This window comes from Pongo pygmaeus, chromosome 13 (genome assembly GCF_028885625.2).
Source record: "Pongo pygmaeus isolate AG05252 chromosome 13, NHGRI_mPonPyg2-v2.0_pri, whole genome shotgun sequence".
NCBI lineage: Eukaryota > Metazoa > Chordata > Mammalia > Primates > Hominidae > Pongo > Pongo pygmaeus.
This window is the reverse complement of record NC_072386.2, coordinates 52,002,933-52,028,339: the sequence shown is the minus strand read 5'-3', so window position 1 is coordinate 52,028,339 and position 25,407 is coordinate 52,002,933. Positions and strand designations below refer to the sequence as shown.

The 25,407-nt window shown below is 37.5% G+C and overlaps 1 protein-coding gene across 8 annotated transcripts in view; it reads left to right on the top strand.

The window, feature by feature from the left end:
- RIC1 (RIC1 homolog, RAB6A GEF complex partner 1) overlaps positions 1-25,407 on the top strand; it is a 181,886-nt gene that overhangs the window by 78,859 nt on the left and 77,620 nt on the right. For 6 of the 8 annotated variants that reach the window (XR_008504533.2, XR_010123300.1, XR_010123301.1 and 3 more), the window contains exons 4-7: positions 3,846-3,953; positions 10,159-10,301; positions 10,592-10,728; positions 22,474-22,565. Coding sequence is in view for 4 of the 8 variants with exons in the window: in XM_054500834.2 (XP_054356809.1) it covers positions 3,846-3,953; positions 10,159-10,301; positions 10,592-10,728; positions 22,474-22,565 (480 nt within the window). In the remaining 4 variants the exon portion in view is untranslated. The remainder of the gene's footprint in view (positions 1-3,845; positions 3,954-10,158; positions 10,302-10,591; positions 10,729-22,473; positions 22,566-25,407) is intronic. The other 2 variants (XM_054500832.2, XM_054500833.2) reach the window with 2 other exon arrangements.

The following is a 25,407-nucleotide window of genomic DNA, read 5'->3' as shown; positions in this document are numbered from 1 at the left end:
CAACCCTTGAGCTAAAAATCCGAAGGGAAAGAGTAAATAACTAAGGAAGGCCATCAAACTTGAGCGCTTAAGAACCTACAGGATACTGATAAAAAGCACCTTGTTTTACCTGCAAACTCAGAAAGGCTCAGAGATTAGAAGGACTGACTAGTACTACAGAATATAGGAGTGAGGCAGGGGCCATCAACATAGAGATTGCTTGAAAACTCTGAATAAGGATTCCTATGTTCCCACCTCACAGGAAATATACGGTCTGGTTTAACAATACGTATTATATTTAACAGAAGAGTGAGACGCTAAAGTTGTCATAGTGCGTCCTTACCCTGCTTGGCTCCAGACTTGTGTCTTTCACGCTTTGATATCCCAGGCAGGTTTGAGGGATCCTTCCTGGAGAAATGGAACCACTGAAGAAAAACTGCTCAACAGGTACTAGTATTTGAAGACCCCAACAAAAAAGCTGGCTGGCCACTACCCTGCTGAAGTCCACCAGTTGACAGCCTGCAGACACATAGTCACCTTTTTATTGTTAACCTCTAAAATAAGAACAAAGGACTAAACGTTGTTAGCCATCTTAGGAAAGTTTCCAGTGTAACTTAGAAACACATACCAGAAAAGAGGAACTTAAAGTAAACAGATACTTGAAGGAATGAAAACACCTCGAGGAAATAATTAACAACCTTAGACAGATTTTGGCTAATCAAACGAGGTAGGATGGTTTAAGAAAACAAGGGGAGTGGATGAGAAAATTCTCAGAATTAAAAGCACAATAGTAGAAATATATTCAGTAAAAGCATTGAAAGAAACAGTTGAGGAACTTTCCCTGGGTATAGAATAAAAGACAAGAATAAGAGAGAAAAGAGAAAATTAGAGTTTAATATGAGGTTTAATATCTAACTGACTAGGAGTTGTAGAAAGAACAGGGAATGGAGAAGCTTATTATTATATTAAGGAAACAAAACATGTAAATTTCCTAGAGTTTAAACTATATATATCAGTAGATTGAACAGGTCTAGCAAGTGCTCAATGCAATGATAAACATTCACATACTTGTAGAAAAATTAATTATTCTGAAATTTCAGAACCCATCAGATATATAAAAAGATGATCCTAGGTACTTCAGAGGAAAAAGAGCTAGTCTGTGAATAGGAATGTCATTGAACTCCACAGCCACACTTGAGAATCTAAAAGGACATGTACCCAATGTACTTATCTCCCAGATTGAAAAGTTGTCAACATCCCCCTCTCCCCATGCATGCATACTTTTTAAATATTAAAGCAACTTCCATATACTATATCATTCAACCCTAAATGCTTCTGTTTTGTCTGTAACAGGTAGACATTTTAAGGAAACCAAACCACAATATTATTACACCCAACAGAATTAATAGTTTATTAATGTCATCAAATACTTAGTCTGTGTTCAGTTTTCCCATTTTAACTCAGAGTTGTTATTTTAGGAGTTGGTCTGTTCAAATCAGGACATACGTCTTTTTTGTTTGTTTTCCTTTTTATTTTTATTTTATATATATATATATTTTTTATTATACTTTAAGTTCTAGGGTACATGTGCACAATGTGCAGGTTTGTTACATATGTATACATGTGCCATGTTGGTGTTCTGCACCCATTAACTCGTCATTTACATTAGGTATATCTCCTAATGCTATCCCTCCCCCCTCCCCCCACGCCACAACAGGACCCGATGTGTGATGTTCCCTTTCCTGTGTCCAAGTGTTCTCATTGTTCAATTCCCACCTATGAATGAGAACATGCGGTGTTTGGTTTTTTGTCCTTGCAATAGTTTGCTGAGAATGATGGTTTCCAGCTTCATCTATGTCCCTACAAAGGACATGAACTCATCCTTTTTTATGGCTGCATAATATTCCATGGTGTATGTGTGCCACATTTTCTTAATCCAGTCTATCATTGTTGAACATTTGGGTTGGTTCCAAGTCTTTGCTATTGTGAGTAGTGCTGCAGTAAACATATGTGTGCATGTATCTTTATAGCAGCATGATTTATATTCCTTTGGGTATATACCTAGTAATGGGATTGCTGGGTCAAATGGTATTGCTAGTTCTAGATCCCTAAGGAATCGCCACACTGTCTTCCACAATGGTTGAACTAGTTTGCAGTCCCACCAACAATGTAAAAGTGTTCCTATTTCTTCACATCCTCTCCAGCACCTGTTGTTTCCTGACGTTTTAATGATTGCCATTCTAACTGGTGTGAGATGGTATCTCATTGTGGTTTTATTTGCATTTCTCTGATGGCCAGTGATGATGAGCATTTTTTCATGTGTCTGTTAAAGAGCTTCTGCACAGCAAAAGAAACTACCATCAGAGTGAACAGGCAACCTACAGAATGGGAGAAAATTTTTGCAATCTACTCATCTGACAAAGGGCTAATATCCAGCATCTACAAAGGACTCAAACAAATTTACAAGAAAAAAACAACCCCATCAAAAAGTGGGCAAAGGATATGAACAGACACTTCTCAAAAGAAGACATATGTCTTTTTAAGTTTCCACTAAAAGAAGTCTACCTCTGTGTTGTTTTCTGTCTTAAACTTTCTAGCCCTATTTGAATTTTAACTTCTGTATATATATTACTTTGGAAAATAATATTTAACTTTAAAACCAGATATATTAATACATGGAAGACATCTCAGTAAATCATCACAGACTGTGTGTTCAGCAGTTTAAATGTGACTCCTATAAACTAATTACTTTCATGTCCTTTTTACAGGCTGTCACATCAGTCAGACATGTTAGTTGAACACGAACCTCTGTGGTTAAACATTAGCTAGTTTAGTCATTTAGACTTAGAAGGAATTAAGTACTCCAGTTCATAGTAGTAGGATAGAATGGTAATAAATCACCACAAAACTTTATAAGAAAAATAGTCTGTAACTAAAAAATAAGCAAAAATAAGAAAGAAAACTAAAAAAATGAGAATCAAAATATATTTCACAAAGCCAGGAACTTTGAAAGCTATTGGACTTGTTTGCCTCTTTGTTCATATTTTAATAGTATTGACAAATTAATTTATAGGACTGTACTTGACTGGAAAGGGAGGGATGACATCAGCAGGCTGATTGTTGCCACAAGTGATAGCTGACGGTGAGAGACAGATAACTGTTAAATTCCAACACAATCACTGAAGAAGATACTGGTCTACTATGCCATGTGAAGATAAAGAATACAAAACAGCCTGTAGTCCTTTGAAGGGTCGTGTGTGACAGTTCAGTTAAGTTGGCATTGACCCAGCACTCTACTGCAGCTATTTAATGCCAGGGATTTAAAATTTTAGGTATTTAGCTATTTATTACTAAGTAACTTGTGAAACATCTCCTAATTGCACCCTTGAATTTCACCTTAATTCTGATACATACCCAAAGAATAGGAATCAAGGATAAGGTGTGGAGTAAGTAAAGATGAAGCTACACAATTTGGATCACTGGGACAGGTACTATATAGAATCATACTTTTTTTTCCATAGTTGCGCACCTTAGAAAGGGCCCTCACTAATTTTAAACAAAATGCCTGTTGGTTCTCTTTAGAGTTAGTTCACTTTTATTTCAAGTGGGTTTTTTTCTCAGATTCTCTGCTCTTCTCCTTCCCACCCTCCTAACACAAATTACATTGGTCAAACATTTATTTCCAATTGATAAGTAGATAATGTCTGCTATAATAGAATTTAAGTCTGTTTTTCATTTGAGAATCTGAAGGATGAATACCTGATTTGTAAGTTTGATTTCATTTACTTTATTTGATTGTATGTGTATTAGCTACAGAATGGAGGCAAATTCAGTATCTTTCTTTAACTCTATGCTGTTTCTTTTAGAGGAAGTCCACAAATGAAGGGGACACCCCATTTTAAGGAAGAACAGTGTGCTCCAGCATTAAATTTAGAGATGAGGAAAATACTGGATTTACAAGCACCCATCATGAGGTACAGTACTTAGGTTAAATTTGACATTGTGTGATGACAGTAGACAATGTAGTTCATAAATCCCATGACCAACAGGAAAGTTAGTTTAATTTCTTTTAATTCAAGATAACTTCTTAGTTCTGGAAATGCTTGATTAACCCTTATAAGACATTGGAAGTTTTAGAGATGGCACATTATGCTTAAGTTATTATAATAAAGCTCATAAATTGAATATACCAACTATAATCTTATTTTGAAATTTATATTTTATAAGGTCTAGAATTGTTTGATTGAGTGACAACAGTCCATATTTCCCAAAACAATACTGATGAAAGCACACAAGTTGAGGAAAAGAGGAAGTGCCTTTGTTTCCAAAGTTGCCTTAAGCTTCTGGGAAGTTTATATACACTTGGAAGAAAGTTACACTTTTTCATCCAAGTATGAATAAAGGTTTTATGACAAAGTGGCCAGAAATACCAGAATACCAAAAATCTATTTTACACCCATTGGTAGAAAAAATCAGGAATCTTACCTACAATTTGGCTTTATTTCTTTAATTGTTGTTCCACTATTGATGTTTTAGTTGTCACTTAGTTTAGCTGCATATCTTTTCCATTGTGTAGAGGTAAGAAAATTTATTTAAACAATACGCAGCTGTAAAAACATTGAGGACATTCTTTACAGAAAAAAAACTTTCCAAATATGTTGTTGGATGAAAAAAGCAAAATGCTTTTGTGGCTAATGTTTGTTTTTAAAAGGGAGATGAGGTATCTCCATCTTGTTTAAAAGAGAGAACATGTATTTTTCTGGAAGAATACATAAGAAACTGGGGATGAGAACTGAGTAGCTATGGGACAGGTTTGGGGGAAAAGCTTTTTATTGTGTACTCTTTTTTAATATTGAACTATGTAAATGTATTGAATTATATGAATGTAATGCTAATTTTTAAAAAATCCCTCTGACTCACAGTTCTAAGAAACGGTTTATTTCACCATTTCTCTTGTTAAAGTACTGTACAGAATGATACTGAAACATTAAATAAAACTATGCAAGTGGCTGGGTATTGTCTTGCCTTGTTTGGTCCATCCCCTTCATATCTTATTCTCATAGAAAAGAACCCACAATTATTATTTGCTTAAATGTAATCAGTGTTACAAAAGATTGAGTTCAAAGTTACTCATCGCCTTGGTCACAAGGTTATTCATCACTTCACATTTTATTTATTTCAGCATGGGAATCGTTTTCAAGAAAGTAACTTGATACATAAGGAATTCTGAGTTTCTGTAGGCACCAAAAAAGGTGGAACTGTACAGGCTTGGCTTTCTACCTCTACCTGTGGGAAACCTTGTATGGTGCATGGAAATAGAAAAGAAAAAGAGCCAAAAAGAAAAAAAAAAAAATTTCTGCCATCTTGTCCAAGTTTAACCTGTCAGGTGCTAGGTTTTAATCTATGAATTTAGGTGGTTGGGAATCTGTAAGGTTTCTCTCAAAACTCCAGTGAAATAATTGCATTTCAGAACAAAGTTATCAGCACCTGAAACATATAACTGCTGGAAATTTGAAATTTCCTATAGATTTTGAATTGAGTGAGAAGACATGAAACTTAGATTTTCATAACTAATTATTTTTCCTCCTGTCACCACAAATAGAAGTCAGATAAGGCTAGGATATTGGTTATTCTGTTGCTTATAGGGGTAAGAGTACTATCTCATCTTATATTTTTGATTGAAGAAAAAATATGATTAATGTTAAGCATCTACCTTTTGTTATTAATTGAGGATAGAGAATGTTTAGAAGGTAAAAACATAATTTTAATAAGAGTTTCCCCTCCCCTCCCTTCCCCTCCCCTCCCATCCCCTTCCCTGCCTCTCTCCCCACTCCTCCGACAGGGTCTCACCTTGTCACCCAGGCTGAAGTGCAGTGGCACAATCACAGCTAATTGCAGCGGCATGATCACAGCTCACTGCAGCCTCATCCTCCTGGGCTCCAGTGATCTCACCTCAGCCTATCAAGTAGCTGGGACTACAGGCACACGTCACTACACCACGCTGATTTTTCGTACTTTATTGTAGAGACAAGGTTTCACCATGTTGTTGAGGCTGGTCTCAAGCTCCTAAGCTCAAGCGATCTCCCCTCCTTGGCCTCTCAGAGTGCTGGGATTATAGGTGTTGAGCCACCACACCCAGCCAAGATCCTAAATTTAAACATACATTTAACACACATGCACACCTGGGATATCACATAGCTCTCATAAAATTAATGAAGTCAATGATTGAAGAGGTTCTCTAAGGATATAACTTACAGTGTATTTACATAAATTTTTAAATGTACTCATTAACAGTTGTGATATTAAAAATATTTCAGAACCAGGCTGGGCACGGTGGCTCATGCCTATAATCCCAGCACTTTGGGAGGCCAAGGCGGGCAGAAGGGCAGATCATGATGTCAGGAGTTTGAGACCAGCCTAGCCAACATAGTGAAACCCTGTCTCTACTAAAAATATAAAAATTAGCTGGGTGTGGTGGCACATGCCTGTATTCCCAGCTACTCAGGAGGCTGAGGCACAAGAATTGCTTGAACCCGGGAGGCAGAGGTTGCAGTGAGCTGAGATTGCACCACTGCACTCCAGCCTGGGCAACAGAGACTGTGTCTCAAAAAAAACAAAAATTTAAGAACCAATACAGCATGAAAAGGCATGGGTTATTAGTTATCGAACAGGGTTCTGACATCGCCCTACTACGCCAATAATGAATCCTTCAATTGGCCAGATTTTTCTGAGGGAGGGGCGTCAGTTGTAGCACTTAGGTGACTTGGGGTAAGGTCTATTTACCAACATTTATGGAATTATTAGTATTTTCACAACTGACACCAGCTTTTTTATTTCTAAATTTTTTTAGAGATGGTAGTCTCACTGTGCTGCTCAGTTGGTCTCGAGCTCCTGGGCTCAAGCGTTCCTCCCACCTGAGCCTCCTAGTAGCTGGGATTACAAGCAAAAGCCACCACGCCTGGCTCAGCCTTTATTTTAACAAGTTTGTCTACTTTCAATTAAATGAGAAGGATATATCTATCTCTTCCTATTGATGATTTATTATGTTTATCACAGTTTTTAAAAAGTCATTATCTGCTAATTCCAATATCAAGATTATCTATAAGTCTATTTATATTGATGGATTTTTCTCTTGACTCTAGGTTACATTTTCCTGTTTATTCACACATCTGGCCAGTCATTTGTTTGTTGCAGCATCACTGATTATCATGTTGTAGAGATTATGAACTCTTAATTTTGTCAGACGATTGTTGAGTTTTGTCTAGCAGGTAGTCAGATTACTGGAGGATAACTCTGTTGTATACAGTGATTTTCTAGGGAGATAGGGTTAGGGGAGAGGGAGAATGTAGTTTGGAATAAACGATGCTGACTCCTTCCAAGGAAAATCACTGGTAAACCAGTGACTACTCTGCTAAATTGCCTCTCTTGACATTGTCAACTTGAAGTAATCAAAAGGATCAGAATCCAGAGTTAATGCAAGCAGAAAGCTGACCAATCAGGGAGAACAGACTTCAGAAAATGGGGTCAGTGTTCCAAAGTTAAAAGTTCAGTTCTTGCAAGCCAGGCACAGTGGCTCACACCTTTAATCCCAGCACACTGGGAGGCTGAGGCGGGTGGATCACCTGAGGTCAGGAGTTCAAAACCAGCCTGGCCAACATGGTGAAACTTTGTCTCTACCACAAATAGAAAAATTAGCTGGGCGCGGTGGCGTGTGCCTGTCATCCCAGCTACTCAGGAGGCTGAGGCAGGAGAATCCCAGGAGGCAGAGGTTTCAGTGAGCTGAGATCGCGCCACTGCACTCCAGCCTGGGCAGCAGAGTAAGAGACTGTCTCAAAAAAAAAAAAAAAAAAAGTTCGGCCAGGCGCAGTGGCTCACGCCTGTAATCCCAGCACTTTGGAGGCCAAGGTGGGTCGATCACCTGAGGTCAGGAGTTCAAGACGAGCCTGGCCAACACAGCGAAACCTTGTCTCTACTAAAAATACAAAAATTAGCTGGGCATGGTGGCGTGCGCCTGTAATCCCAGCTACTCGGGAGGCTGAGGCAGGAGAATCACTTGAACCTGGGAGGTGGAGGTTGCAGTGAGCTGAGATGGTGCCACTGCACTCCCAGCTTGGGCAACAGAGCAAGAGTCCGTCTCAAAAAAAAAAAAAAAAAAAAAAAAAAGTTCAGTTCTTGCTTATATAGGTGGAAAATAAAGTTTAGTAGGATTATAATGTTTTCTATACAAGGCTGGTTTATGAGTTACAATTTAGTTACAGTTTGTTTTCTTTATGGCTTTTCTTTACAGCTAGTTTTCATTTCCAATTTAAAAAGAGTGTATTTAACATTCCATTTTAAGACAATGTGATAGCCATGAAGTCTTTGTGTAAGAAAGATAAGAGAGGAAAGTTAATCTACCATGAAGATCAACAGTGAAGAGGGAAGGGGTCTTCCCTGGAGCCCTTTAGTCATTTACAGCATTTATAAAACAACACAGTAAGGAAGAAAGCTAATCTATAATCAGAGAAAGAAAGATTACAGCTGCCTAGATTATAGCTGCCTATTGTGTGACTCAGGCCCCATAATTACATTTCTTTAAGGCTCAAAAGTAATTCAGATTTCCAACAGCTTAGATTTTGAATTACATATTTTCATAGCATATAGTAGTACATCTAAAACATAAACTTTTTATACTCTACCCACCAAATGATACACATAGATTTTATCACTGAAATATAAATTTGAAATTAATATATAATGCTTTAAAAAGTGAAATGTCTAAAAACTGGGAATTTTAATTGATTACAAATGGCTGTGAAGTTCAAGAAATAGAGCTGGGTAAAGAAACATCTGTTTCTGTTCTTTTTCAGTACTTTTATAGTTGGGGAAAAACAGCAAATTCTACATTAGCTGAAATCTTTGGAGTATGAGTAATTGAAGTCAACTTTCCAAAGAATTAAAGGTTTAGTTTAAGAATTAAAATATGAAAAGACAGTTTTTTCATCATTATGGATTAAAATATTTCTGAAATATGCTCTTAAGTATGAAAACGAATTTAATAGTATTTAATAGGGTATATATAATATACACATAACATTTTTTGTTTTTCCTTATATAGTATTTGATACTTTGAACACTCTTTCTTAAATTCATCTTACTTCCTTGGCTTTCTTGATATCAGTTTCTACTGGTTTCCCTGGTTGTCTTTTTCTTTGTGCCAGTACCTTTGCAGTCTCATTTATGGGTTCCTCTTTCCTCTAACCCTTTCCCTCTTCTTGCCTCCTTTGCACAAATATTTAGTGACAGATTTAACTAACACTGCCCTTGGGGCTGTGCATACAGAGGTGAGCAAAACAGGCTATTTCCCCATTAAAGAAGTAAATGCTGAGTATCTTCACAAATATTGATAAGTGTTGAGATCATGCTATGTAACTATTTTTGATTTCCTGCTTGAGAAGTCCTCTGAAGATGGAGAATATTTTATTCATCCTCGAATATCCAACACAGAGTATAACACCTGTCACAGAGGATAGGCTCACTAAATGTTTGTAGAAGGAATGAACAATGTGAGACTTGCTAATACCTAAGAAATATATTGGCCTGGAACTATACTCCAATACAGTAGCCACTAGTCACACATGAATTTATTTAAATTTACATTAATGAAAAGTAAATAAAATTTCAGTTATTTTATTGCACTAGCCATATTTCAAGTGTATAGTCACCACATACAGCTCATAGCTACTGTTTACAGATAGCACAGATACAGAACATTTCCATCATTATTCAAAGTTTTATTGGACAAGTGCCGGAGCATTGTTACCTCTACACTTCATGGCTCTAGATTGTCATACTGTTACTAGTTGGGTCTATTCATTTTATGGTTTCTCTACCTCTTTTTCTTTCTTTCTGCTATCACTTCTGTTTCCATCTTCTAATTTGCTGTTTCAATATTTGTAGTTTTTAATTAGTTTTATCAGTTATCAAGTTTGTGACTATGGCTGCCCATAGTCTTTCATTTCTTCCAGGATTTCTGATTCTAGATTGAAATATACATAGATAAAGTTGCAGATAAATGGAGATGTTTTATAAATGGTTTCATGATCATTTTTGCATGAGTATTCTCCAAAGCAGTTTTAATATTCATACACATTGCTTTCCCAGTATGCTCTCTTAAAAATTAATTGATTCTACCTACAGTTTGCAGTCTGTGTTGGAAGATCTCCTGGTTGCTACTTCTGATGGACTTCTTCATCTTATTCACTGGGAAGGAATGACAAATGGAAGGAAAGCCATTAATCTTTGCACAGTACCCTTTTCAGTAGACCTGCAGTCATCTAGAGGTAGCTATACTTTCTACATGAGGTTTGAACCAGTTGTTTAACGTTTGATATCTAGTTTGGTATCTTCTATGGATGAACACTTCTTTGGAATTACTTATGCAAGGGGAGAGGTGGGCAGAGTATGAGAGGCGGGGTGAGAGAGGCATTTAGTAGGAAAGGACAGTTTAATTGTTTAGGGTTGTTAGGTCATTATTTTTACCCTTTTAAACTTACAGGTTTTTCTGGCAAAAGGTGAGAGAGTAATTTATTATATTCTTAATCCTATTTCATGTGCTTATTTTTTTCATCAGTAGGTTCATTCCTGGGCTTCACAGACGTACACATCAGAGACATGGAATACTGTGCCACACTTGATGGGTTTGCTGTTGTATTTAATGATGGTAAAGTTGGATTTATTACACCAGTGTCAAGTAGATTTACTGCAGAGGTATGACTTATTTACTTTGAAGGGTTTTTTGTTATTGTGTACTTATTTTATTCTTTGTTATCAAATTCTTCTCTATTTTCATCATTCATGTAAGATTTTAAGGGTTGTTAATTTTTTAATCAAACCAAACATATAAATAGTATAAGTAGACAAAATTCTCTTGGACATGTTAAAGAAAAATAATGATTCCTGTTCTCCTCCCTGCTCTCCTCATGCCTAATTTTCCACTTTTGGAGGCAACTACTTTTTATTCCTTTACTGATTATTTTGAATTTTAATCTCCACTACTCTGAATATTTCCTTTAATTTTTAGTTTTTAGGCTGTGTTTATTGACTTCTTACTGTGGAAAGTGACCATTTACTTCCCTCTTTCCTGCTTCCACCATACTTATATTCTTCTCACGTTCCCATTATAGTTATTGTGATTTTGATTAGGTTACTATTAATTGTTTATATTTTTATCAATATGTAAGCCCCATTAGTATCTAAACCATGTGGTACTGATGCATAAGTTTTTGCTCCTTAGTTTAGCTAAAAGCAGTTTCTTGTCACACAGCCAGGAAAGATTAGGCATGCAGACATACTGAAAAGTGAGGAGAGCAGAATTTATTAAAAGAAAGCTCTCAGCAAAAAAAGACAGGCTCCCACTTCACAGATTGATTACCAAGCCCCAGCACGCGTGCATGCACACGCACACGCACACGCTGAAGAGCCCAGGGTCCTGCTAACAGGCTCCCACTTCACAGATTGATTACCAAGCCCCAGCGCGCACACACACGCACACGCACACGCGCGCTGGAGAGCCCAGGGTCCTACCCACTGAACAAGGCGTGAACTTCCTGTGGCCCAACCCCATTCTCCTAGTGCGCTTGTGGGCATTATTCAGAAAGAATCACTCAGGAAAGGGCAAACGGGCAGTTATCCCTCTGGATCACCAGTTTCATCTGGGACAAGGAGTCCCATCTTTCAGCCTTCAGGCTCTTTTTGAGCTTGAAGGTGGGGTTTCGCTGGGGACCCTTGGCCGACTCCTGTCTCCGTCAGTATCTTATAATTATTTTTCCTTTACTGCAGATTTTTCCTCCTGCTAGGAATTAATGATTGCCTTGTTCTTTATATTTGCTTACTTTTTGTGTACTTATCTCTTACTCAACCCAAACGGTCAGTTGTGTAAATATCCTCCCAGCTTTTTCAAACATATTAGCTGTTCTGTTCATCTTTTTTGTTTTCTTTTTTTTTTTTTTTTTTTTTTTTTTTTTGAGACGGAATTTTGCTCTTGTCGTCCATACTGGAGTGCAATGGCACAATCTCGGCTCAGTACAACCTCCGCCTCTCAGGTTCAAGCGATTCTCCTGCCTCAGCCTCCCGAGTTGCTGGGATTACAGGCATGCACCACCACGCCCAGCTAATTTTGTATTTTTAGTAGAGATGGGGTTTCTCCCTGTTGGTCAGGCCGGTCTTGACCTACCGACTTCAGGTGATCCACCCACCTCACCTCAGCCTCCCAATGTGCTGGGATTACAGGCATCAGCGATGGTGCCCAGCCCATTTCATCTTCTTTTTTTTTTTTCCACAGTACCACAAAACAATTTAATGGAGGAAGAGATTTTTTTTTTTTTTTTTTTAACCCTGAGGAACTGTATCACTTAAGGATGGCTTACAGAAGGAATGAGCTTACAAAAAACATGAGAGAGAGAGAGAGAGTGTGTGTGTGTGTGTGTGTGTATGTGTATACCTATGCAGTGTATGTGTGGGTCTATAGGTATGTATCACATGTCCACATGCATGTTCATAGCCTCCATGCACATGTAAATATTTCTTCATATAAACTTTTCTGACTTTAATACTAGGAAGAACTTACACTGGTTTTCTGAAGCCCACTGTGATATCAGAGATCCATTTCTAAATGTATCTTTTTATTTTTATTTTTTTAAGTTCTAGGGTACGTGTGTACAGCGTGCAGGTTTGTTACATATGTACACATGTGCCATGTTGGTGTTCTGCACCCATTAACTCGTCATTTACATTAGGTATATCTCCTAATGCTATCCCTCCCCCCTCCCCCCATGCCACGACAGGCCCTGGTGTGTGATGTTCCCCACCCTGTGTCCAAGTGTTTTCATTGTTCAATTCCCACCTATGAATGAGAACATACGGTGTTTGGTTTTCTGTCCTTGCGATAGTTTGCTCAGAATGATGGTTTCCAGCTTCACCCATGTGCCTACAAAGGACATGAACTCATCCTTTTTTATGGCTGCATAGTATTCCATGGTGTATATGTACCACATTTTCTTTATCCAGTCTGTCATTGATGGACATTTGGCTTGGTACCAAGTCTTTGCTATTTGAATAGTGCCACAATAAACATACATGTGCATGTGTCTTTATAGCAGCATGATTTATAATCCTTTGGGTATATACCCAGTACTAGGATCGCTGGGTCAAATGGTATTTCTAGTTCTAGATCCTTGAAGAATCGCCACACTGTCTTCCACAATGGTTGAACTAGTTTACAGTTCCACCAACAATGTAAAAGTGTTCCTATTTCTCCACATCCTCTCCAGGACCTATTGTTTCCTAACTTTTTAATGATCACCATTTTAACTGGTGTGAGATAGTATCTCATTGTGGTTTTGATTTGCATTTCTTTGATGGCCAGTGATGATGAGCATTTTTTCATATGTCTGTTGGCTGCATAAATGTCTTCTTTTGAGAAGTGTCTGTTCATAGCCTTTGCCCACTTTTTGATGGGGTGGTTTGATTTTTTTCTTGTAAATTTGTTTAAGTTCTTTGTAGATTCTGGATATTAGCCCTTTGTCAGATGGGTAGATTGTAAAATTTTTCTCCCATTCTGTAGGTTGCCTGTTCACTATGATGATAGTTTCTTTTGCTGTGCAGAAGCTCTTGAGTTTAATGAGATCCCATTTGTCAATTTTGGCTTTTGTTGCCATTGCTTTTGGTGTTTTAGTCATGAAGTCCTTGCCCATGCCTATGGCCTGAATGGTATTGTCTAGGTTTTCTTGTAGGGTTTTTATGGTTTTAGGTCCAACATTTAAGTCTTTAATCCATCTTGAATTAATTTTTGTATAAGGTGTAAGGAAGGGATCCAGTTTCAGCTTTCTACATATGGCTAGCCAGTTTTCCCAGCACCATTTATTAAATAGAGAATCCTTTCCCCATTTCTTGTTTTTCTCAGGTTTGTCAAAGATCAGATGGTTGTAGATGTGTGGTATTATTTCTGAGGGCTCTATTCTGTTCCATTGGTCTATATCTCTGTTTTGGTACCAGTACCATGCTGTTTTGGTTACTGTAGCCTTGTAGTATAGTTTGAAGTCAGGTAGTGTGATGCCTCCAGCTTTGTTCTTTTGGCTTAGGATTGTCTTGGCAATGCAGGCTCTTTTTTGGTTCCATATGAACTTGAAAGTAGTTTTTTCCAGTTCTGTGAAGAAAGTCATTGGTAGCTTGATGGGGATGGCATTGAATCTATAAATTACCTTGGGCAGTATGGCCATTTTCACAATATTGATTCTTCCTATCCATGAGCATGGAATGTTCTTCCATTTGTTTGTGTCCTCTTTTATTTCATTGAGCAGTGGTTTGTAGTTCTCCTTGAAGAGGTCCTTCACATCCCTTGTAAGTTGGATTCCTAGGTATTTTATTCTTTTTGAAGCAATTGTGAATGGGAGTTCACTCATGATTTGGGTCTCTGTTTGTCTGTTATTGGTGTATAGGAATGCTTGTGATTTTTGCACATTGATTTTGTATCCTGAGACTTTGCTGAAGTTGCCTATCAGCTTAAGGAGATTTTGCACTGAGACTGTGGAGTTTTCTAGATATACAATCATGTCATCTGCAAACGGACAATTTGACTTCCTCTTTTCCTAATTGAATACCCTTTATTTCCTTCTCCTGCCTCATTGCCCTGGCCAGAACTTCCAACACTATGTTGAATAGGAGTAGTGAGAGAGGGCATCCCTGTCTTGTGCCAGTTTTCAAAGGGAATGCTTCCAGTTTTTGCCCATTCAGTATGATATTGGCTGTAGGTTTGTCATAAATAGCTCTGATTATTTTGAGATACATCCCATCAATACCTAGTTTATTGAGACTTTTTAGCGTGAAGGGCTGTTGAATTTTGTTGAAGGCCTTTTCTGCATTTATTGAGATAATCATGTGGTTTTTGTCTTTGGTTCTGTTTATATGCTGGATTACATTTACGTTTATTGATTTGCGTATGTTGAACCAGCCTTGCATCCCAGGGATGAAGCCCACTTGATCATGGTAGATAAGCTTTTTGATGTGCTGCTGGATTCAGTTTGCCAGTATTTTATTGGTGGTTTTTGCATCAATGTTCATCAGGGATATTGGTCTAAAATTCTCTTTTTTTGTCTCTGCCAGGCTTTGGTATCAGGATGATGCAGGCCTCATAAGATGAGTTATGGAGGGTTCCCTCTTTTTCTATTGATAGGAATAGTTTCAGAAGGAATGGTACCAGCTCCTCTTTGTACCTCTGGTAGAATTCGGCTGTGAATCTGTCTCGTCCTGGACTTTTTTTGGTTGGTAGGCTATTAATTATTGCCTCAATTTCAGAGCCTGTTATTGGTCTATTCAGGGATTCAACTTCTTCCTGGTTTAGTCTTGGGAGGGTGTATATGTCCAGGAATTTATCCATTTCTTCTAGATTTTCTAGTTTATTTGTGTAGAGGTGTTTATAGTATTCTCTGTTGGTAGTTTGTATTTCTGTGGGATCAGTGGTGATATCCCCTTTATCATTTTTTATTGCGTCTATTTGATTCTTCTCCGTTTTCTTCTTCATTAGTCTTGCTAGCGGTCTATCAATTTTTTTGATCTTTCCAAAAAACCAGCTCCTGGATTCGTTGATTTTTTTTTTTTTAAGGTTTTTTTGTGTCTCTGTCTCCTTCAGTTCTGCTCTGATCTTAGTTATTTCTTACCTTCTGCTAGCTTTTGAATGTGTTTGCTCTTGCTTCTCTAGTTCTTTTAATTGTCATGTTAGGGTGTCAATTTTAGATCTTTCCTGCTTTCTGTTGTGGGCATTTAATACTATAAATTTCCCTCTACACACTGCTTTAAATATGTCCCAGAGATTCTGGCATGTTGTGTCTTTGTTCTCATTGGTTTCAAAGAACATCTTTATTTCTGCCTTCATTTCATTATGTACCCAGTAGTCATTCAGGAGCAGGGGTTGTTCAGTTTCATGTAGTTGAGTGGTTTTGAGTGAATTTCTTAATCCTGAGTCTAGTTTGATTGCCCTGTGGTCTGAGAGACAGTTTGTTATAATTTCTGTTTTTTTACATTTGCTGAGGAGTACTTCCAACTATGTGGTCAATTTTGGAATAAGTGCGATGTGGTGCTGAGAAGAATGTATATTCTGTTGATTTGGGGGGAGAGTTCTGTAGATGTCTATTATGTCCACTTGGTGCAGAGCTGAGTTCAATTCCTGGATATTCTTGTTAACTTTCTGTCTCATTGATCTAATGTTGACAGTGGGGTGTTAAAGTCTCCCATTATCATTGTGTGGGAGTCTAAGTCTCTTTGTACGTCTCTAAGGACTTGCTTTATGAATCTGGGTGCTCCTGTACTGGGTGCATATATATTTAGGATAGTTAGCCCTTCTTGTTGAATTGATCCCTTTACCATTATGTAGTGGCCTTCTTTGTCTCTTTTGATCTTTGTTAGTTTAAAGTCTGTTTTATCAGATACTAGGATTGCAACCCCTGGTTTTTTTTTGTTTTCCATTTGCTTGGTTGATCTTCCTCCATCCCTTCATTTTGAGCCTGTGTGTGTCTCTGCACGTGAGATAGGTCTCCAGAATACAGCACAATGATGGGTCTTGACACTTTATCCAGTTTGCCAGTCTGTGTGTTTTAATTGGAGCATTTAGCCCATTTACATTTAAGGTTAATATTGTTATGTGTGAATTTGATCCTGTCATTATGATGTTAGCTGGTTATTTTTCCCGTTAGTTGATGCAGTTTCTTCCTAGCATTGGTGGTCTTTACAATTTGGCATGTTTTTGCAGTGGCTGGTACCAGTTGTTCCTTTCCATGTTTAGTGCTTCCTTCAGGAGCTCTTGTGAGGCAGGCTTGCTGGTGACAAAATCTCTCAGCATTTGCTTGTCTGTAAAGGATTTTATTTCTCCTTCACTTATGAAGCTTAGTTTGGCTGGATATGAAATTCTGGGTTGAAAAGTCTTTTCTTTAAGAATGTTGAATATTGGCCCCCACTGTCTTCTGGCTTCTAGAGTTTCTGCTGAGAGATCCACTGTTAGTCTGATGGGCTTCCCTTTGTGGGTAACCCGACCTCTCTCTCTGGCTGCCCTTAACATTTTTTCCTTCATTTCAACTTTGGTGAATCTGACAATTATGTGTCTTGGAGTTGCTCTTCTCGAGGAGTATCTTTGTGGCGTTCCCTGTATTTCCTGAATTTGAATGTTGGTCTGCCTTGCTAGATTGGGGAAGTTCTCCTGGATAATATCCTGCAGAGTGTTTTCCAGCTTGGTTCCATTCTCCCTGTCAGCTTCAGGTACACCAATCAGACATAGATTTCGTCTTTTCACACAGTCCCATTTTTCTGGGAGGCTTTGTTCATTTCTTTTTACTCTTTTTTTCTCTAAACTTCTCTTTTCGCTTTATTTCATTCATTTGATCTTCAATCATTCGATCAAATCGGCTACTGAAGCTTGTGCATGCATCACGTAGTTCTCGTGCCATGGTTTTCAGCTCCATCACGTCATTTCAGGTCCTCGCTATGCTGTTTATTCTAGTTAGCCATTTGTCTAATCTTTTTTCAAGGTTTTTTTCCTTGTTTGCAATGGGTTCGAACATCCTTCTTTAGCTTGGAGAAGTTTGTTATTAATGATTTTCTGAAGCCTTCTTCTCTCAACTCATCAAAGTCATTCTCCATTGAGCTTTGTTCCGTTGCTGTCAAGGAGCTGCGTTCCTTTGGAGGAGAAGAGGCGCTCTGATTTTTAGAATTTTCAGCTTTTCTGCTCTGGTTTCTCCCCATCTTTGTGGTTTTATCTACCTTTGGTCTTTGATGATGGTGACATACATATGGGGTTTTGGTGTGGATGTCCTTTCTGTTAGTTTTCCTTCTAACAGTCAGGACCCTCAGCTGCAGGTCTGTTGGAGTTTGCTGGAGGTCCACTCCAGACCCTGTTTGCCTGGATATCACCAGCGGAGGCTGCAGAACAGCAAATATTGCAGAACGGCAAATGTTGCTGCCTGATCCTTCCTCTGGAAGCTTCGTCTTAGAGGGGCACCCGGCTGGATGAGGTGTCAGTTGTCCCCTAATGGGAGGTGTCTCCCAGTTAGGCTACTCATGGGTCGAGGACCCACTTGCGTAGGCAGTCTGTCTGTTCTCAGACCTCAGACTCCATGCTGGGTGAACCACTACTCTCTTCAAAGCTTCAGACAGGGACATTTACGTCTGCAGAACTGTCTGCTGCCTTTTGTTCAGCTATACCCTGCCCCCAGAGGTGGAGTCTACAGAGGCAGGCAGGCCTCCTTGAGATGTGGTGGGCTCCACCCAGTTGGAGCTTCCCTGCCACTTTGTTTACCTATTCAAGCCTTAGCAATGGCAGATGCCCCTCCCCCAGCTTCACTGCCGTCTTGCAGTTCGATCTCAGACGCTGTGCTAGCAGTGAGCAAGGCTCCATGGGCATGGGACCCTCCAAGCCAGGCACAGGAAATAATCTCCTGGTGTGCCGTTTGCTAAGACCGTTGGAAAAGCGCAGTATTAGGGTGGGAGTGTCCCGATTTTCCAGGTACCAACTGTCACGGCTTCCTTTGGCTATGAAAGGGAATTCCCCGACCCCTTGTACTTCCCGGGTGAGGTGATGCCCCGTCCTCCTTGGGCTCACACTCCATGGGCTGCACCCACTGTCTGACAAGCCCCAGTGAGATGAACCTGGTACTTCAGTTGGAAATGCAGAAATCGCCCATCCTCTGCATCACTCACGCTGGGAGCTGTAGACTGGAGCTGTTCCTATTTGGCCATCTTGGAACCTCCCGTTTCGTCTTCTTAAAGAAATTTCTCTGGGAGCCTTCTGGCCTGCTCCAAATTAGACTGCTTGCTTACTATAATCTTTAACACAGCTGTTTTTTGGCCTTCTGTCATAATTATCCTGAGATTCCCTTTACTCTTATTTGTGTCAGATCTTTTAATAGCTAATAGCTAATTAATATATGGATTTGGCTGCTGTGACAGAGACCTAAAATTAAAATGATTTATTGAAAACTGTGAATTTTGGTTGGTTTGGTTTACTATGTCCTTTACCATAGGATGAGCTGACTGAGTTATTTCCTTGGGGGTCCTCCTACCTTTAGAGTCATACCCTTCCCTCTGTCCCTCCCTTCTGCTCGCCTCTCCTTCCCTCTCTGTCTCCAGTGTTCCTTGGAAAAGAGTCCTGCAATCCTTTCTACAGGATATATACTTGGCTACCCCAATATTCTGGGATTTGAGTTACAGAAGAGTTAAGCTAGAGGATCCAAATTCAAGATGTGAACCTTTATTTTCTATCCCTGTTTTCAGTGTGGTCCATAGGCCTCTGGTGGAGGTGGTAGGGGTGGGGTGTTTTGTTTTGTTTTTCTCCAAAGAAAAATACCCAGTTTTCCGTAGGAGTGGAGGTGGGGTATTTATTGGCTGCTCAGCTTTGGGGAAGTGCTCTGGGAGGACCTAGTTGCTGCTTTAAGTAGGTTTTGAACCACTTCTACAACATTTAATTTAGCCTTTCAAAGACACCTGAATTCCCAAGCCTTTCGTGTACCCTACAACTTAAATTTAGATGTTTCTCAGCATTCTTCCCTGTCAGTTAAGGATTCTACTCATTGATATGCTTTCCAGCTTCTAAAATTTTCTAATGCTGCCTCCTGTTATTTTTGTCTTTGCTGCTTTATGTTTTTTTAAACAAAAACTCTTTTCTCTTGTAGAAGCTACGGTTTTAGGAGTCCAAGAAGCTAAATATTTATATTTAGTCAACTCTCTTTAACTGGAAAGGAATTTAAGTTTTTAATGGCCTTTTTTAATTGTTGTCATTCTGTTTGGTATCAACTTTAATATTCCTATCTAATATCTTCCATTATCAACTTTATTCAGATAGTAGGTACTAAATAATATATTTGTGATCACCTGTGTCAGTACATAAATAAGAATAAAAATAAACTTTTGATGAATTAGAAAAAAAAATCTCTTTTTTTTTCCTATAAGGTGCATATATATTTGTAATTATCTTTGGGACTTAAATGTTTAGACTGGAAATAAAAATATTAGAGCTGAAAAAGTGGATTGACTCTTTTCCAAGTACTTTAGAGTTAGTACAAAATATATTCTCAGCATTTATTAGTATGTAATTAAATAATTTTTTCTAATAAGTTAAGGATTTAAAAGCTAATGAAAAGCAGATGGGCATTACTAAATAAGGTATAGATAGAAAATACACATTAGAAGAAAACAGTACATATGTATTAATGGTAATAGGGAAATAACTAAATGACATTTAACAGATGTGTTAAAATGTGATTATGTCAGTCCTCTGTGGAGACTCATTCAGTAGGACTAGATTATTAGGACAGAACCTCCTGAGGACTAAAAGAGCTGGAGAAAAAATATATTTTTTAATATGCTTGAAGGCCTTGGAGCGCAAACAAGACAGGAAAGAGTTGCCAGACTAAGGGAGGCCAGCAATCCAGTGAGCTAAGCCCAATATTTAAGTCTACAATGAACCTGAACAAACTAGGCTATATGCAACAACACAGATAGATCTTACAGACATGGTAAGCAAAAACAGCTAGACACAAAAGAATACATGCTATGATTCCATTTGAGGTAAAAATTAAAGGGCAAATAATATAGGCAGTTCTAAATTAGAGTATATATGGGTGCAGGTTTAAGTGGTAATGATTTAAAAGAAAGAAGGAGGTGATTACCATGTAAATCTGGATATTTTTTGTTGTAGGGGTGTGAAGATACAGTGATTGGGAAAGGCACTATTGGGAGACTTTTGGGTACTCATGATTCTTGGCCTGAGTAGCAATTCCACAAGTGTTTGCTTTGTGATATTAATTGAGATGTACATTTCATTTTCATGTATTCTTTATTATAATTCATGACAGAAAAGGTTAAAAAATTTTAATATTCTTCTTCTATATAACTTGAAGAAAAAGCCAAAATTCTTACGGTGGCCTTCAAAGCCCTAAATACCTGACCTCCTGTTACATCTCTTACCACATATACTACTTTCCTTTCACAACCCATCCACTTCACTCTATCCACACAGGCTTCTTTGCTGGTCTTTGAGCATGCCAGAAATGCTACTACAATAGGGCTTTTACACTTGTTTTATTTCTTTGAGGACTTTCCTCAAAAGACATCCTTATAGGGAAACCTGTTTAATATTACATCCTTCCCCTGTACTCCCTCTTCACTGCCATTGCTTAATTTTTTTTGTATAGTATTTTTTAACCTCCAGTATTCAATATACTTTTTTAACTTGTCTGTCTCTTGACTCAAATGTAAAGCAAGGATACAAGTAGAGATTTTGGTGTGCTAGTATAGCCTCAGCACCTAGAGCAGTGCTTGATGAATGGTAACCACCTAGAAAATACTTATTGTAGGACTGAATTTCAGTCTAAGCAGCAGTTCAGAGAAATAATGCTCACTGCTGTCTTTACCATTTGTGACATAAAATGTCCAGTTTTATTATTAAAATTAAAAGATAAAATTCCTACTAAAGCAAAGATTCTGTGTTTAGATAGTAGATCATATAGGTGATTGTGGAATTAAATGAAATCTGTAGGATTCTAGTTCAAATAGTTGTGATTATATTGTATCTTTAATGTTTACTATTAGGATCATCCAAAAATAAAGTACTGTATTATAGTGTGCCACTTTTTGTGCTAACTGAACTAATGATTATGACCTTTGCCTTGGAATTTATCATCTAAAATGTCTGTGATTTGACAAATAAGAGCAAACAACTGAGCTGAATCTATTCTCTATATATGGAGATAGCATATGGAAATAGCATATACGCTTACTAATAAGGTCATTTATTTATTGAATGCTTGTTGAATGGTAGGCATTGTCCTAAATAGTTTACATGTGTATCTTCATTTAATCTTTGAAACACCCTGAGAGGTAAATATGATAAGAAAACTGAAGCTTAAAAAAGATCAAATAATTATTTTGAGGAGTGAAAGCAGTCCTGAGCTGTCAGCCTTCCAGATACCATGCTGTTAACCATTACATTATAAAGAAGGGAATTGTAGAGAATAGTAAGCAATTTTGCTTCTAAAGAATAAACCAAACAGAATGTACTACTTTTCACTGACTGAGAAGTTAAATACTACTATGTGCTAGGTGATGAGAATAATTACAGTGAGCAAGCTAGATGCTGTTTCCGCTGTCAAAATGTTTACATTCTAACAAGAAAGTCATCTTTGAGTTTGGAGATGAATTTCCATATTTTAGTGTTTTTTAAATAAATTAACTAGCACTGGACTGAGCTGAGTATTTATCAGACCAATTCATGAGAAGTTTGAGGTTTTAAAGGAGACTATTAGGTAGTATTTTAAGGGGGACTATTGTGGTAGTCCTGGTGGGATATTTTCCTCTGCAGATGAAACCAAATAAAGCATTATGAAATTGTATGTTTATTGAAGGAGAATTATATTGACTATGGTAAATTTGGAGAAACACTTTTTAAGCCTTAACTATTTTTCTTTATTATAGCAGCTTCATGGAGTTTGGCCACAAGATGTTGTTGACGGAACGTGTGTAGCAGTAAATAACAAGTATCGACTAATGGCATTTGGCTGTGTGAGGTATAATTGATGTAGGCTTTTGCATTTTTAAGAGTTGTTGCAAAAAATACTGTTTTTTTTTTTTTGTAAACATAAGATGTTCCTAACACACTTATAAACTGTATCATGCTATCATAATTTGTCAGTCAACCTTAATATGAAACGTAAAAGTATTTTATTAGATTGAAACAAACAAAAGTAAAGGGCAGATTTTGGAGGTTGAGCATGTTAATTTGTAAAAGTTAGCTTTTTCTTCAGTGGTAGAAAATTGAGTTACAAGTTAAACAGAATAAATCAGTTAAAGTTTAGGTTCTTTATTGTTTAAAAGAGGATTTGGAAGATTTTTTTTAATAATCTTAATTTTTAAGACATCAGCATTCATGATGCCTTCAAATTAGTGAGTGTGCTTTAGTTAACAACCAAATTTAAAGTGCACATATAAAACCAGTTTCTTGCCTTAGTTTATTAAATAGAGATTTTAGAAATAAAATTGAATACAATTATTTATTCAAGTATCTGTATGCCTATCACATACCAGCCATAGTTCTAAGCACTTGATACGTTAGAAAACAAAAATACTGAACTTGGTTGAGCTTAAATTTTAGCTCATAAATTTTAGCTAAAATAAAAAGATTATATTAGTTGTTATAATGCCTTGCAATGTATATAGTGCTTTTTAGTTTTTTAAACTCTTTCTTAAATATAAAATCCTATGTTGCCCTCAAAATGAGACTTGGTTGTTCTATAGAATACATATCTAGTATAGTCTCCAGCCATATCATCACCACCCAATTTAAGTATCAAAGTGTTTTTTTTTTTTTTTTTGAGATGGAGTCTCGCTCTGTCGCCCAGGCTGGAGTGCAGTGGCGCCATCTCAGCTCACTGCAAGCTCCACCTCCTGGGTTCATGCCATTCTCCTGCCTCAGCCTCCCAAGTAGCTGGGACTGCAGGTGCCCGCCACCATGCCCAGCTAATTTTTTTTGTATTTTTTTAGTAGAGCAAGCATTTCACCGTGTTTGCCAGGATGGTCTTGATCTCCTGACCTTGTGATCCTCCTTGGCCTCCCAAAGTGCTGGGATTACAGGCGTGAGCCACCGTGCCCAGCCAGATTTTTTTATTAGTATAAATAATTCACATATTATAAATCACCTTCATTACACTCTTAATAAACTCTTTGTAAAGTAGGAAATCCTCATCAACTTTTTCTCAACACATTGATCCTCATTGAGCAGTTAAATGTAGAAATACAAGTAAGTTTAACTTAGCACAAGAGAGAAGGAAAAGCTTTTTTTTAATGTTTGTGGATTGGATTCAGTCATATTTTGTTTAGAATTTTAAAATATATGTTCATGAATACATTTCACCTATAATTTTCCTCCTTACTCTTCTGAGTAAGGTTATGGCTGTCTCATAAAGCAAGTTAAGGAGGGATTCCCTTGTCTTCTCTATTCATCTTTGAATGTTTGGTAGAATTTGCCAATGAGAAGCCATCTAGACCTAGAATTTTCTTATTGGGGATTTTTTTGGACTACTGATTCAATTCAGTTTTTAAAAAAATATACATATATTATGTATATATTTTAGATATATATTTATAGATTATAAGTATATATAATTTTATATATTATATATATTTTAAATATATATATATTTATTTTATTTTATTTTATTTTTTGAGACAGTCTCGCTCTGTCGCCCTGGCTAGAGTGCAAGGGCGTGATCTTGGCTCACCACAACCTCTGCCTCCTGAGTTCAAGTGATTCTCCTGCCTTAGCATCCTGAGTAGCTCGGATTGCAGGCATGCACCACCACGCCCGGCTGATTTTTGTATTTTTAGTAGAACGGGGTTTCACTGTGTTGGTCAGGCTGGTCTCAAACTCCTGACCTCGTGATCCATCCACCTCAGCCTCCCAAAGTGCTGTGATTATAGGTGTGAGCCACCCGGCCCGGCCCAGTTTTAAAAATAGATTTAAGAAGATTTAGATTTTGTATCTCTTCCTACGTCATTTTGGCAAGTTGCATTTTTTTCCAGGAATTGGTTTCTTTCTTATTCACCTTCAAACTTACTGGCATAAAGTTTATAATACCCTTTTTATTTCACATTGTGAAACAAAAATATACATAAAAAGTAGTACATAATCCAGATATTCATAGTTTAACGTTGTAGTACAGACACCCATCTCTTCACAACTGGATCAGTAAATAGAACATTACTGGTCTCCAGTCACAAACTGCCTCTGCTACTTCCTAGTCACAACTCTTATTCCCTCCTTGACTCACTTAGTAACCGGTCAACATTGTGAGATTCATCCATGTCATTTACCAGTAGTTGTAATCATTTTTTAAATTGGTTTATAAATAACGTTCCATTGTCTGAATATAGCATAATTTATCCACTTTGCTGTTGACATACATTTGCCTTATTTCTTGGTTTCTAAGAAAGGAGACATTCTCTTGTATAAATGGAATATCTTTATCACATGAGATAATTAATGATAAATCCCTAATAGGATCTAATACCCAATTTATATGCAAATTAACCCAGTTGCCACCAGCTAAATTTCTTCTATACCTCCTTTGTTCCAGCCAGAATCAGTCAAGATTCATTAATTATATTTGGTTATTATTTCTCTTTAGTTACCTTTTAACTACAATAATCCTTATACCACTTTTCTTATTTTCATGACATTGACTTTTTTTGAGTCCAGGTCGATTCTTTATAGAATATCCTGCATCCTAGATTTGCCTTATTGTTTCCTCATGATGGCATTTAACTAGTTTATCTGACACCTGTCATGACTAACCTGGAAGCTAGTTCTTGTTGAGCAATACAGTCAAGTGACTAGAAAGCCCACACATCAGG